This window comes from Pan paniscus, chromosome 10, assembly GCF_029289425.2.
Source record: "Pan paniscus chromosome 10, NHGRI_mPanPan1-v2.0_pri, whole genome shotgun sequence".
NCBI lineage: Eukaryota > Metazoa > Chordata > Mammalia > Primates > Hominidae > Pan > Pan paniscus.
This window is the reverse complement of record NC_073259.2, coordinates 132995718-133008092: the sequence shown is the minus strand read 5'-3', so window position 1 is coordinate 133008092 and position 12375 is coordinate 132995718. Positions and strand designations below refer to the sequence as shown.

Genomic DNA, 12375 nt, shown 5'->3' with positions numbered 1-12375 from the left:
GCTGGGCGCAGTGGCTCACGCCTGTAATCCCAGCACTTTGGGAGGCCAAGGGGTGCAGATCACCTGAGGTCAGGAGTTCGAGACCAGCCTGGCCAACATGCTGAAACCCCCCCCCCCCCAATCTCTACTAAAAATACAGAAATTAGCAGGCGTGGTGGTGCACGCCTGTAGTCCCAGCTACTCGGGAGGCTGAGGCAGGAGAATCGCTTGAACCCAGGAGGCGGAGGTTGCAGTGAGCCCAGATCATGCCACTGCACTCCAGCCTGGGCGACAGAGCAAAACTCTGTCTCAAAACAAACCAACCAACCAAAAACTAAAAGCCTCTCGCACTCCCGTGTGTATTGCAGCTTTATTCATAAGTGCCTAGGTGTGTCCGTCAACAGATACATGGATAGAGAAAATGTGTACATACGCAATAGAATACTATCCGACCTTAAAAAAATACAAAACAAAATGAAATCCTGTCATTTTTCCTCTACGAAACAAAAATAAAAACATGGTTAAGTTTGGGCGACATTACCTAAAGTGAAATAAACCGGGCACAGAAAGATAAATACTGCATGATCTCACTCACGTGCGGAAGCTGAAATAGTTGGTCTCACAGACAGAATAGTGGTTACTGCAGGTAGTGAAGGTGGGGGGAGGTGGGATAGCCAAAGGGGGGTTACTGGATACAAAAGTACAGCTGAATAGGAGGAATAAGTTCCAGTGTCCCTATAGAGTGAATACAACAACTTATTGTACGTTTTCAAATAGCTGGAAGCGTGGATTTTTAATGTCTCCCAGCACAGAGAAATGATACATGTTTGAAAGGATGGATGTGGTCATTGCCCTGATTTGAACATTACAAATTGTGTACATAGATCACAACATCACACCACACCTCATAAATGTGCACAATTGTTATGCGTCCAAACAATAATAAAAACCAAAAATACAAATGAGACACGTGGAAACAGGAAAAACGCCTTTAAGAATAGAGTATAGCAAGGACTTCCAAAAGCAAGTACAGAAAAGGGAGGGGGATGTAGCTCAGTGGTAGAGCGCATGCTTTGCATGTATGAGGCCCCGGGTTCGATCCCCGGCATCTCCATTGTAGTTTTGTTGATTTCTGTATTCATTTTGGTCCGTGGTTCTTTATCATTAAAGTGCCATGGATGTGATTATCATAAGTATTGTGATTCCAGGCACTACTTGGAGCTCAGATTTTCACACCAGGTGTGATCTTCCCATTCTGAAATCTCTAATGTTTCAAATGCACATGAGTTAGAAGAGGCTGATGGGAGTAATCAGCAGCAAAGTGTTAAGGCAAAACCTGACTCGATGACTGAAACCACAGCAAAAGTGAGCAGGATGATCATTTGGGGAGTGTACACCACATCTCGTGCCACTGTGATTGTACTGCACTGGCCTCGAGGGCTGTTGACGCATTCTTGGCCATCAGAGGGCAAGTGTGTAAGTTGCTGGAAGGTCTGGGCCCCCCTGTTTGCCATCTCACTCCTCCTCTGCACTGCCACGAACCACCTTATTTGCATGGGAGGAACCCAAAAGCAAACTCGCATCCCAGCGGGGCTTTGCTCTCTGCTTCCTCAGCAACACGTCTCCACGGCTGTAATGCAAGTGCAATTTACATTTATATTCATACACTGTGTTCCGGGGTGAGCAGGCCTATGCAAACCTACCCCAAAGGCCAAGGGAGCTGAGAGGCCAAAGAAAGGGGTTGACAAACCCAGTTTCTCAGGAAAAAACATTTATTAGGGACTTACCAACACAAGCCATAGTCTCAGGGTGGTCATCAGAGGATATAAGGTTTGCTGCGCCATAACCCCCGACCCAGGGCTTCCATACCATAGGGAAGGAATATATGTAGGACAATTGAAGTTGACCCCTCAAGCAAGGCAAGAATGTTATGTGAATCCGCATAAGGGAAGGATTTATGATCTAGGTTGTTCTGATCTAAGGGCAGAGTTTATGGTAACAGTAAAGTAGAAATCTTAGAGACCTTCCTGGAAGAGGCATTAATCAGAAGTTATCTTGGTGGATTAGCAACCAAGATGGAGTTGCTTTCACCTCCACTGTGTTTCTGTATTTTATCACTGAAAGCAAAAGATGGTGGCTCAGGCCTGTAATCCCAGCACTTTGGGAGGCATGAGGCAGGAGAATTGCTTGAGGCCAGGAGTTTGAAAGCAGCCTGGGCAACAAAGGGAGACCTTGGCTCGGAAAGGAAAGGAAAGGAAAGGAAAGGAAAGGAAAGGAAAGGAAGGGGAAGGGGAAGGAAAGGGGGAGGGAAAGGGGAAGGGGAGGGGAGGGGACATTGATTTACTTGCATGAATGATCTTTAGGCAAAAATAAATACATAAAAATAAATTATATTTTTTAAAGTTTAACCAGTTCCCAGCTCTCTAAATAATAATAAGAATGAAAGAAGGGATACGGCTGCATTCTGTGGTACAGTTCTTTGCAATTATAATGAATTCCTCACCTGTCAGCCCCTTTCTTTCATTTGACTTGACTTCATGTTTCAAATGGTAAAAGCGTCTAATCCTAGATCTAGATAGAGCTTTCATTTTTGAGATGAGGAAAATGAAACTTGCGAACTGACTCACCAGTTAGGTGGTGACGCATTGGTGACAGCTTGTTTCTAATGAGCTTCAGGAAAGGTTATTTCTCCCTAAATGTCAACAAGGTTTTAGGGGAAAATCATTGAAGATCATTTCTGAAGTCATCAGGCCTAACACAAAACTTACATGCTTCTGTAACTGCCCAACAGTTTCTCCTTGCCCGCTGCCTAGACAGAGCCCATTTATTAAGACAGGGAAACTGTGATCCGCCCACCTCAGCCTCCCGAAGTGCTGGGATTACAGGCGCAAGCCACCTCGCCCTGCCATAATAGAGAACGTTTAATTCACACACAGCTGGCAGTGTGGGAGACGGGAGTTTTACTATTAGTCAAATCAGTCTCCCTGAAAACTCAGGGATTGGAGTTTTGAAGGATAATTTGGTGTGTAGGGAGGTCGGGAAATCGGGAGTACTGATTGGTTGGGTCAGAGATGAAATCACAGGGAGTCGAAGCTGTCCCTTTGCCCTGAGTCAGTTCCTAGGTGGGGGCCACAAGACCAGATGAGCCAGTTTATCAATCTGGGTGGTGTCAGTCGGCCCACTGAGTGCAGAGTATGCAAAATATCTCAAGCACTGGTCTTAGGTTTTACAATAGTGATGTTATCCTCAGGAGCAATTTCAGCATGGACAGAATCTTGCAGTCTCCAGCTGCGTGACTCCTAAACCATAATTTGTAATCTTGTGGCCAATTTGTTAGTCCTGCAAAGCAGTCTAGTGCGCAGGCAGGAAGGGGGCTTGTTTTAGGAAAAGGCTGTTATCACCTTTGTTTCAAAATTAAACTATAAACTAAGCTCCTCCAAAGTCAGTTCAGCCTACACCTAGGAATGAACAAAGACAGTTTGGAGGTTAGACGCGAGATGGAGTCAGTGAGGTCAGATCTCTTTCACTGTAATAATTTTCTGTTATGACTTTTGCAAAGGCAGTTTCACTTCTGTTTTACTTTGTTTCTTCTTTTGTTTATTTATTTATTTATTTTGCTTGAGACAGGGTCTGTTTCTGTTGCCCAGGCTGGAGTGCTGTGGTGCAATCACAGCTCACTGCAGCCTCAAACTCCTGGGCTCAAGTGATCCTCCCACCTCATCCTCCTGAGCAGCTGGAACTACAGGCATGCACCACCGCCTGGCTAATTTTTGTTTGTTTGTTTTGGTAGAGACAGGGTTTCACCATGTAGCTCAGCTGGTGTTTAACTCCTGGGCTGAAGTGACCCTCTCACGTTGGCCTCCCAAAATGCTGGGATTACACGTGTAGGCCACCATGCCTGGCTATTTTTTTCAATATTTTTTATTTTTATTTTTTATTTCTTACTATGACCCCACACTTATATGACATTACTTTGTACCTTATAATTAAATATTTCAGCCAAGCACATTAGCTCACGTCTGTATTCCCAGCCCTGTGGGAGGCCAGGGCAGAAGGATCACTTGAGCCCAGGAGTTCAAGACCAGCCTGGGCAACATGGTGAAACCCCCATCTCTTATTTTATTTTTTGGAGACAGAGTCTCACTGTCACCCAGGCTGGAGTGCAGTGGCACGATCTCGACTCACTGCAACCTCTGCCTTCAGGGCTCAAGTGATTCTCCTGCCTCAGCCTCTGGAGTAGCTGGGATTACAGGCGTGAGCTACCACACCTGATAATTTTTGTATTTTTAGTAGAGATGGAGTTTCAGCATGTTGGACAGGTTGGTCTCGAACACCTGACCTCAGGTGATCCACCGGCCTCAGCCTCCCAAAGTGCGAAACCCTCCTCTCTACAAAAAATGCAAAAATTAGGTGTGGTGGCGCATACCTGTAGTCCTACCTACACAGAAGGCTGAGGTGGGAGGATCACCTGAGCCGGAACATCCAGGCTGCAGAGTGAGCCGTGATCATACCACTGCATGACAGAGCGAGATACTGTTTCAAAAAACAAAGAAACAAAGCCAAATATTTCTACTAGTGCATGACAAGGAAAAAAAATACCGCAGGGAGTTGTTATTGTTAAAGGTTGGTGTCAGGAATTGGAGCTTCCTAGAAATACTCTTTGAAAAAAGTGCTTTTTCAACTATTAAATTTTATTTTACCCTTAAACAAAGCTTATTATATAAGGTCACATGAGTTGTCAAATTCATAGAGACAGAAAGTAGAATGGTGGATGCCAGGGGCTGGTGGGAGGGAGAAATGGGGAATTAGTTTTTCATGGGGACAGAGTTTGTTTTGCAAGACGAAGAGAGCTCCAGAAATGGCTTGGTGGTGATGGCTGATGCACAATACTGAATGTACTTCATGCTACAGAAATGTACACTTAAGAATGGTAAATTTTATGTGTATTTTACCACAATTTTAAGACAAAACCAAACAACGACACAAACAAAGCCCAAATAGGTTAAATAACTTCCTAATGTTCCTAAAGTAGGCAAATTTGGAGACTAGCTAAGTCCGGTTTTGACCGCTGAGATGAATGGGTTATTTTTAAGCTGGAGCGGTTTGTGTTCCACCACACAGTTATACAGCACAAGCAGAAACAGGAAGAAGAACACATTCCCCAGGTTTTTTTTTTTTCACTTCCTGTTTGCCAGGCCTCTAACCTGCAGGCGTCCTTGACAACCTTTTATGGTTATATAAGCGATGACAAAGCAAGGCAAACCCTTCCCACCACCTCTCTGATTCCACCCTTTTTCTTGGGGGAAGCAAGTTTGTTGACCCGCACTCATGCTCTCAGACAGTTTCATGGGGCTGGATTAAGTCACATACAAGGTGGTGAATTTCAGAAGGGGGAACTGAATCTTTAGGGGGAGGGGAAAAACGAAGGCGGAGGAGCAGGCGCTGATCCACCCCCGCCCTCCCCAGCTGCAGCCCAGCACCCCGGCCCTTTGTGAGCTCAGGTCCTCACACGCTCCCTTCCGCCTGCCAATCCCGTCCTGTTGCTGGGCCTCTGTCCCTTCTCCATTGGTGCCAGCTCTGAAGCAATCTTTTCTGGGGCGCCTGCAAAGGACGGATCTGTGGGTGGAACGAACTGAAAACGGATCCAGTGACTCATCCCGATTCTTGCACATTCTAGCACATCGCATTCTAGGTCAGCAGGATTTAGGTTTTAAGAGCGTGACTTGATACCTGACTCCTGAGTCCAAGTGGGACATTTAGACTTTGGGAACCCTTTCGGAAAATAGAAAAGCAGTTGTTGCAACAACAAAAATCCTTTGTAGGACAGGGTTTCTTAATTTCAGCACTATTAATATGTTGGGTCTGATAATTCTTTGTTGTGGGGGACTGTCCCTCATAGAATGTTCAGTGGCATCCCTGGTGTCTACCAACAGTGCTAGTATTAGTAGTAGCACCCCCTAACCTCCCCTGAGTTGTGACAACCAAGAATATCTCCAGATATTGCCAAATGTCCCCTGAAAGAGCAAATCACTCCTTGTTGAGAACCATTGTTGTAGAGAAACATCAGACACCTGCGTTTTGGGAGGCCATTTTCTTCCCTGTCACCTCAGTGACTTTGGAGAAAGGTTTATTTCTGTTTGCTTCAATAACCATTTAAGTCAGGGAATGCTGGGATGTTTTCAATAATTTTTTTCTGCTAGAGACAACATTGGTTTCTCTTTGCAGCTAACCTTTGGCCCATTACCCACCCTACCCTCATCCCCTCTTCTTCCTTTTTCCTCCTCCTGTCCTCCTCTCCCTCCCCTGCCTCTGCAGTTAGGGCTGTTTTTTCTCCGTACCTTTTGGACTCTGAAAAAAGCTATGTCACAAAGCTGGTGACTCAGCCTTTAAACAACATGAATCACAAGGCTTGCAGCAGAGTAACAGCCAAAAGCAACCAGGGCGTGGTTGAAAGCCAGGCCTGGTCACCTCAGAAAGAATCTCAGCTTTTTAATCCCTTCAAAACTCCTTCCCGAAATCTAGGGGAAAAACAAAAAACAAAAACTTTGCAGAAATGTGTATTGGAAATCACTGGGGTATCCTGCCAATCCTGGAAAATGACACTTTTATTATTCGTTTTAATTTCCCAGTAACACATGAATTCATTCTCTTTAAAATGTTAAAAATTGGAGATGTCAAAGTCTGTTTTGAATAATGCACAGATCTTGGATTTTCGTAAATACACACAAACATGGGTTACCATAGAAAATATATAGCAGGTTCATTTTGCTTTGATGCATATTTTAAGTCTGCCGTTTAAATAATGTAATGTTCATAACTTAAAACAAGAATGCAGCCTTTTCCTAATGGCAAAATATTTTTCAGTTGGTAGCCTCTTTTTCTCTTGTTTTGAAGCTTTCAAGGGTAGAAATCAAAATAGCCTCCCTACCTCCAATACATTTGTAGAAACAGGGACTATTTGTAGAAGAGTCCAGAAGGAACAGTGGCTGGGACATTGAGGGCATGAGGGAGACTTTTCACTGTACACTTTAAAAAGACATTTAAAAAATCTCACCATGTTCATATATTTTAAAACATTTTAAAAATATACTGAAGAAATGACACGTAGGGATCACAAAATAGGTTGTGGTAAAAATTTAAAAAGCTGGCTGGTGATGCTTTTCTCCCCACTTCTTTTACCAAAATAGAATTGCCCTGTAGAATTACATTTCATATTTGACACCCTACCCTGCACTGAAATAGGGCTGGGATTCTATTCCTGTCTTTTAAAATCTCCGGTTTAAATGGGTCCGATTATTGAATGGATCCTGCTTACAATAATCGTACCCATTGAAACCAGAGAAATTTCCATGCCTCCCTGTTGGCATCAAGTAGGACCTTTCCATACCTGGCCCTCAGAATGTACAGGAAGGTGGAAGAACAGTCTAGAAGGATGTCGTTCGCTCAGCCTTGGGTTCCAGCTAAAATAAAACTGTGTGGGGTTTCCGCCTCTTTTTTCCAAATTTAACCTGGACACCCAGCTCCTCTGCAGTGTCTCCCCTGGAAAGTTCTCGAGCGTTCCCCAGCTTTAGGGCCACGCCCGCCCTGAGATCTGCCGAGTCATTGTCCTTGTCCCGCGGCCCGCAGCGGGGGATGGGCGCGGCCCCGGGAGCCCCCCGCGACCGGCCTGGGAGGCTCAGGGAGGTTGAAGGGGGCTGAGCAAAGGAAGCCCCGTCATTACCTCAAATGTGACCCAAAAATAAAGGCCCGTCCATCTCGCAGGGTGGGCCAGGGCGGGTCAGGAGGGAGGGGAGGGAGACCCCGACTCTGCAGAAGGCGCTCGGTGCGTGCCCCACGTCCGCCGAACGCGGGGTTCGCGACCCGAGGGGATCGCGGGGGCTGAGGGGAGGGGCCGCCCACCCGCTCCGGGTGCAGCGGCCTCCGCGCCGCGTTTTGGCGCCTCCCGCGGGCGCCCCCCTCCTCACGGCGAGCGCTGCCACGTCATGACGAAGGGCGCAGCGAGCGTCCTGATCCTTCCGCCCGGACGCTCAGGACAGCGGCCCGCTGCTCATAAGACTCGGCCTTAGAACCCCAGTATCAGCAGAAGGACATTTTAGGACGGGACTTGGGTGACTCTAGGGCACTGGTTTTCTTTCCAGAGAGCGGAACAGGCGAGGAAAAGTAGTCCCTTCTCGGCGATTCTGCGGAGGGATCTCCGTGGGGCGGTGAACGCCGATGACTATATAAGGACGCGCCGGGTGTGGCACAGCTAGTTCCGTCGCAGCCGGGATTTGGGCCGCAGTTCTTGTTTGTGGATCGCTGTGATCGCCACTTGGTGAGTAGCGGGCTGCTGGGCTGGCCGGGGCTTTGGTGGCCGCCGGGCCGCTCGGTGGGACGGAGGCGTGTGGAGAGACCGCCAAGGGCTGTAGTCTGGGTCCGCGAGCAAGGTTGCCCTGAACTGGGGGTTGGGGGGAGCGCAGCAAAATGGCGGCTGTTCCCGAGTCTTGAATGGAAGACGCTTGTGAGGCGGGCTGTGAGGTCGTTGAAACAAGGTGGGGGGCATGGTGGGCGGCAAGAACCCAAGGCCTTGAGGCCTTCGCTAATGCGGGAAAGCTCTTATTCGGGTGAGATGGGCTGGGGCACCATCTGGGGACCCTGACGTGAAGTTTGTCACTGACTGGAGAACTCGGTTTGTCGTCTGTTGCGGGGGCGGCAGTTATGGCGGTGCCGTTGGGCAGTGCACCCGTACCTTTGGGAGCGCGCGCCGTCGTCGTGTCGTGACGTCACCCGTTCTGTTGGCTTATAATGCAGGGTGGGGCCACCTGCCGGTAGGTGTGCGGTAGGCTTTTCTCCGTCGCAGGACGCAGGGTTCGGGCCTAGGGTAGGCTCTCCTGAATCGACAGGCGCCGGACCTCTGGTGAGGGGGAGGGATAAGTGAGGCGTCAGTTTCTTTGGTCGGTTTTATGTACCTGTCTTCTTAAGTAGCTGAAGCTTCGGTTTTGAACTATGCGCTCGGGGTTGGCGAGTGTGTTTTGTGAAGTTTTTTAGGCACCTTTTGAAATGTAATCATTTGGGTCAATATGTAATTTTCAGTGTTAGACTAGGAAATTGTCCGCTAAATTCTGGCCGTTTTTGGCTTTTTTGTTAGACAATGCAGATCTTCGTGAAGACTCTGACTGGTAAGACCATCACCCTCGAGGTTGAGCCCAGTGACACCATCGAGAATGTCAAGGCAAAGATCCAAGATAAGGAAGGCATCCCTCCTGACCAGCAGAGGCTGATCTTTGCTGGAAAACAGCTGGAAGATGGGCGCACCCTGTCTGACTACAACATCCAGAAAGAGTCCACCCTGCACCTGGTGCTCCGTCTCAGAGGTGGGATGCAGATCTTCGTGAAGACACTCACTGGCAAGACCATCACCCTTGAGGTCGAGCCCAGTGACACCATCGAGAACGTCAAAGCAAAGATCCAGGACAAGGAAGGCATTCCTCCTGACCAGCAGAGGTTGATCTTTGCCGGAAAGCAGCTGGAAGATGGGCGCACCCTGTCTGACTACAACATCCAGAAAGAGTCTACCCTGCACCTGGTGCTCCGTCTCAGAGGTGGGATGCAGATCTTCGTGAAGACCCTGACTGGTAAGACCATCACCCTCGAGGTGGAGCCCAGTGACACCATCGAGAATGTCAAGGCAAAGATCCAAGATAAGGAAGGCATTCCTCCTGATCAGCAGAGGTTGATCTTTGCCGGAAAACAGCTGGAAGATGGTCGCACCCTGTCTGACTACAACATCCAGAAAGAGTCCACCTTGCACCTGGTGCTCCGTCTCAGAGGTGGGATGCAGATCTTCGTGAAGACCCTGACTGGTAAGACCATCACCCTTGAGGTCGAGCCCAGTGACACCATCGAGAACGTCAAAGCAAAGATCCAAGACAAGGAAGGCATTCCTCCTGACCAGCAGAGGTTGATCTTTGCCGGAAAGCAGCTGGAAGATGGGCGCACCCTGTCTGACTACAACATCCAGAAAGAGTCTACCCTGCACCTGGTGCTCCGTCTCAGAGGTGGGATGCAGATCTTCGTGAAGACCCTGACTGGTAAGACCATCACCCTCGAGGTGGAGCCCAGTGACACCATCGAGAATGTCAAGGCAAAGATCCAAGATAAGGAAGGCATCCCTCCTGACCAGCAGAGGTTGATCTTTGCCGGAAAACAGCTGGAAGATGGTCGTACCCTGTCTGACTACAACATCCAGAAAGAGTCCACCTTGCACCTGGTGCTCCGTCTCAGAGGTGGGATGCAAATCTTCGTGAAGACACTCACTGGCAAGACCATCACCCTTGAGGTCGAGCCCAGTGACACCATCGAGAACGTCAAAGCAAAGATCCAAGACAAGGAAGGCATTCCTCCTGACCAGCAGAGGTTGATCTTTGCCGGAAAGCAGCTGGAAGATGGGCGCACCCTGTCTGACTACAACATCCAGAAAGAGTCTACCTTGCACCTGGTGCTCCGTCTCAGAGGTGGGATGCAGATCTTCGTGAAGACCCTGACTGGTAAGACCATCACTCTCGAGGTGGAGCCGAGTGACACCATTGAGAATGTCAAGGCAAAGATCCAAGACAAGGAAGGCATCCCTCCTGACCAGCAGAGGTTGATCTTTGCCGGAAAGCAGCTGGAAGATGGTCGTACCCTGTCTGACTACAACATCCAGAAAGAGTCCACCTTGCACCTGGTGCTCCGTCTCAGAGGTGGGATGCAAATCTTCGTGAAGACACTCACTGGCAAGACCATCACCCTTGAGGTCGAGCCCAGTGACACCATCGAGAACGTCAAAGCAAAGATCCAGGACAAGGAAGGCATTCCTCCTGACCAGCAGAGGTTGATCTTTGCCGGAAAGCAGCTGGAAGATGGGCGCACCCTGTCTGACTACAACATCCAGAAAGAGTCTACCTTGCACCTGGTGCTCCGTCTCAGAGGTGGGATGCAGATCTTCGTGAAGACCCTGACTGGTAAGACCATCACTCTCGAGGTGGAGCCGAGTGACACCATTGAGAATGTCAAGGCAAAGATCCAAGACAAGGAAGGCATCCCTCCTGACCAGCAGAGGTTGATCTTTGCCGGAAAGCAGCTGGAAGATGGGCGCACCCTGTCTGACTACAACATCCAGAAAGAGTCCACCTTGCACCTGGTGCTCCGTCTCAGAGGTGGGATGCAAATCTTCGTGAAGACACTCACTGGCAAGACCATCACCCTTGAGGTCGAGCCCAGTGACACCATCGAGAACGTCAAAGCAAAGATCCAAGACAAAGAAGGCATTCCTCCTGACCAGCAGAGGTTGATCTTTGCCGGAAAGCAGCTGGAAGATGGGCGCACCCTGTCTGACTACAACATCCAGAAAGAGTCTACCCTGCACCTGGTGCTCCGTCTCAGAGGTGGGATGCAGATCTTCGTGAAGACCCTGACTGGTAAGACCATCACCCTCGAGGTGGAGCCCAGTGACACCATCGAGAATGTCAAGGCAAAGATCCAAGACAAGGAAGGCATCCCTCCTGACCAGCAGAGGTTGATCTTTGCCGGAAAACAGCTGGAAGATGGTCGTACCCTGTCTGACTACAACATCCAGAAAGAGTCCACCTTGCACCTGGTGCTCCGTCTCAGAGGTGGGATGCAAATCTTCGTGAAGACACTCACTGGCAAGACCATCACCCTTGAGGTCGAGCCCAGTGACACCATCGAGAACGTCAAAGCAAAGATCCAAGACAAGGAAGGCATTCCTCCTGACCAGCAGAGGTTGATCTTTGCCGGAAAGCAGCTGGAAGATGGGCGCACCCTGTCTGACTACAACATCCAGAAAGAGTCTACCCTGCACCTGGTGCTCCGTCTCAGAGGTGGGATGCAGATCTTCGTGAAGACCCTGACTGGTAAGACCATCACCCTCGAGGTGGAGCCCAGTGACACCATCGAGAATGTCAAGGCAAAGATCCAAGACAAGGAAGGCATCCCTCCTGACCAGCAGAGGTTGATCTTTGCCGGGAAACAGCTGGAAGATGGTCGTACCCTGTCTGATTACAACATCCAGAAAGAGTCCACCCTGCACCTGGTGCTCCGTCTCAGAGGTGGGATGCAGATCTTCGTGAAGACCCTGACTGGTAAGACCATCACCCTCGAGGTGGAGCCCAGTGACACCATCGAGAATGTCAAGGCAAAGATCCAAGATAAGGAAGGCATCCCTCCTGACCAGCAGAGGTTGATCTTTGCTGGGAAACAGCTGGAAGATGGACGCACCCTGTCTGACTACAACATCCAGAAAGAGTCCACTCTGCACTTGGTCCTGCGCTTGAGGGGGGGTGTCTAAGTTTCCCCTTTTAAGGTTTCAACAAATTTCATTGCACTTTCCTTTCAATAAAGTTGTTGCATTCCCAA

General features: G+C 48.8%; 1 protein-coding gene, 1 non-coding gene and 1 pseudogene across 4 annotated transcripts; all 3 read left to right on the top strand.

Moving 5' to 3' along the window:
• LOC134728505 (large ribosomal subunit protein eL22-like) overlaps nucleotides 1–8236 on the top strand; it is a 25091-nt pseudogene extending 16855 nt beyond the window's left edge.
• On the top strand, nucleotides 1022–1093 carry TRNAA-UGC (transfer RNA alanine (anticodon UGC)). Its single transcript has one exon. It is a non-coding gene; the product is annotated as a tRNA-Ala (tRNA).
• Nucleotides 8154–12375, top strand: UBC (ubiquitin C). Of its 3 annotated transcripts, none has more exons than XM_008971119.4 (2): nucleotides 8154–8293; nucleotides 9107–12375. In XM_008971119.4, exon 2 carries the CDS (start codon nucleotides 9110–9112, stop codon nucleotides 12305–12307), a length of 3198 nt encoding a protein of 1065 aa, XP_008969367.2. In that variant the 5' UTR covers nucleotides 8154–8293; nucleotides 9107–9109; the 3' UTR covers nucleotides 12308–12375. The 3 variants fall into 3 exon arrangements, with proteins under 3 accessions (XP_008969367.2, XP_063449834.1, XP_063449835.1); XM_063593764.1 differs by having other exon boundaries at nucleotides 8226–8293; nucleotides 9559–12375; XM_063593765.1 differs by lacking the exon at nucleotides 8154–8293 and adding an exon at nucleotides 8743–8875 and having other exon boundaries at nucleotides 9559–12375.